Source organism: Trichoplax adhaerens, genomic scaffold (assembly GCF_000150275.1).
Source record: "Trichoplax adhaerens TRIADscaffold_24 genomic scaffold, whole genome shotgun sequence".
NCBI lineage: Eukaryota > Metazoa > Placozoa > Uniplacotomia > Trichoplacea > Trichoplacidae > Trichoplax > Trichoplax adhaerens.
In genome coordinates this window covers 775,113-775,730 of record NW_002060965.1, presented here as the reverse complement: position 1 = coordinate 775,730, position 618 = coordinate 775,113, and the positions used below count along the sequence as shown (strand labels likewise).

Sequence of the window (618 nt, the reverse complement as noted above, 5' to 3'; positions counted from 1 at the left end):
TCAGTTGCTAACATCAAATTCCATTTGCACTATCTCGTTTAATCCACAAGTGATTCTATCTCCAGAATATACAGGCCCATTTCCAGAAGCTCCAGTTAACAGTAGATCACCTTCTTCTAGGGTCATAAATTGACTAGCATAGCTAATTAGATCAGGTATTTTAAATAACATATCTTTAGTGTTGCATTCATGCACCATTTCTTGATTCACTTTAAGCCATAATTTAGTATCATCAGGATTTTTCAGTTCGTCTTTTTCGATAAATCTACTAACTGGGCAAGATGTATCGAATCCTTTCGCTATATCCCATGGGGCATGCTTCGTCATATCTATTCGATCAAATAACGTCATGTCCAATCCCAGTGCATAACCGCTAACGTAATTTAAGGCTTCTTCTTTCGGAATATTCTTGCCACGACGACCAATAACGCAGCCCAGTTCAACCTCGTAATGAACTCGATTATACCCGGGTGGTATGCGAATTTTCTCACCTTCTTTGATATACGAAGAAGTAGGTTTTAAAAATATGGCAGGAGCCTTTCGACCTTCAGCTGCTTGGCTGGGATAATTGAGTGCAGCTGCAACTACCTTCGTTCCACCCTCTGTAAAGTTACGCAT

The 618-nt window shown here is 39.8% G+C and overlaps 1 protein-coding gene across 1 annotated transcript; it reads right to left on the bottom strand.

The window, feature by feature from the left end:
- TRIADDRAFT_32597 (uncharacterized protein) lies at positions 1-618 on the bottom strand (the record flags this gene model as incomplete). The annotated part of the gene is made up of 1 exon (XM_002117403.1): positions 1-618. The coding sequence occupies one exon, from the start codon at positions 616-618 to the stop codon at positions 1-3; it is 618 nt and encodes a 205-aa protein (XP_002117439.1).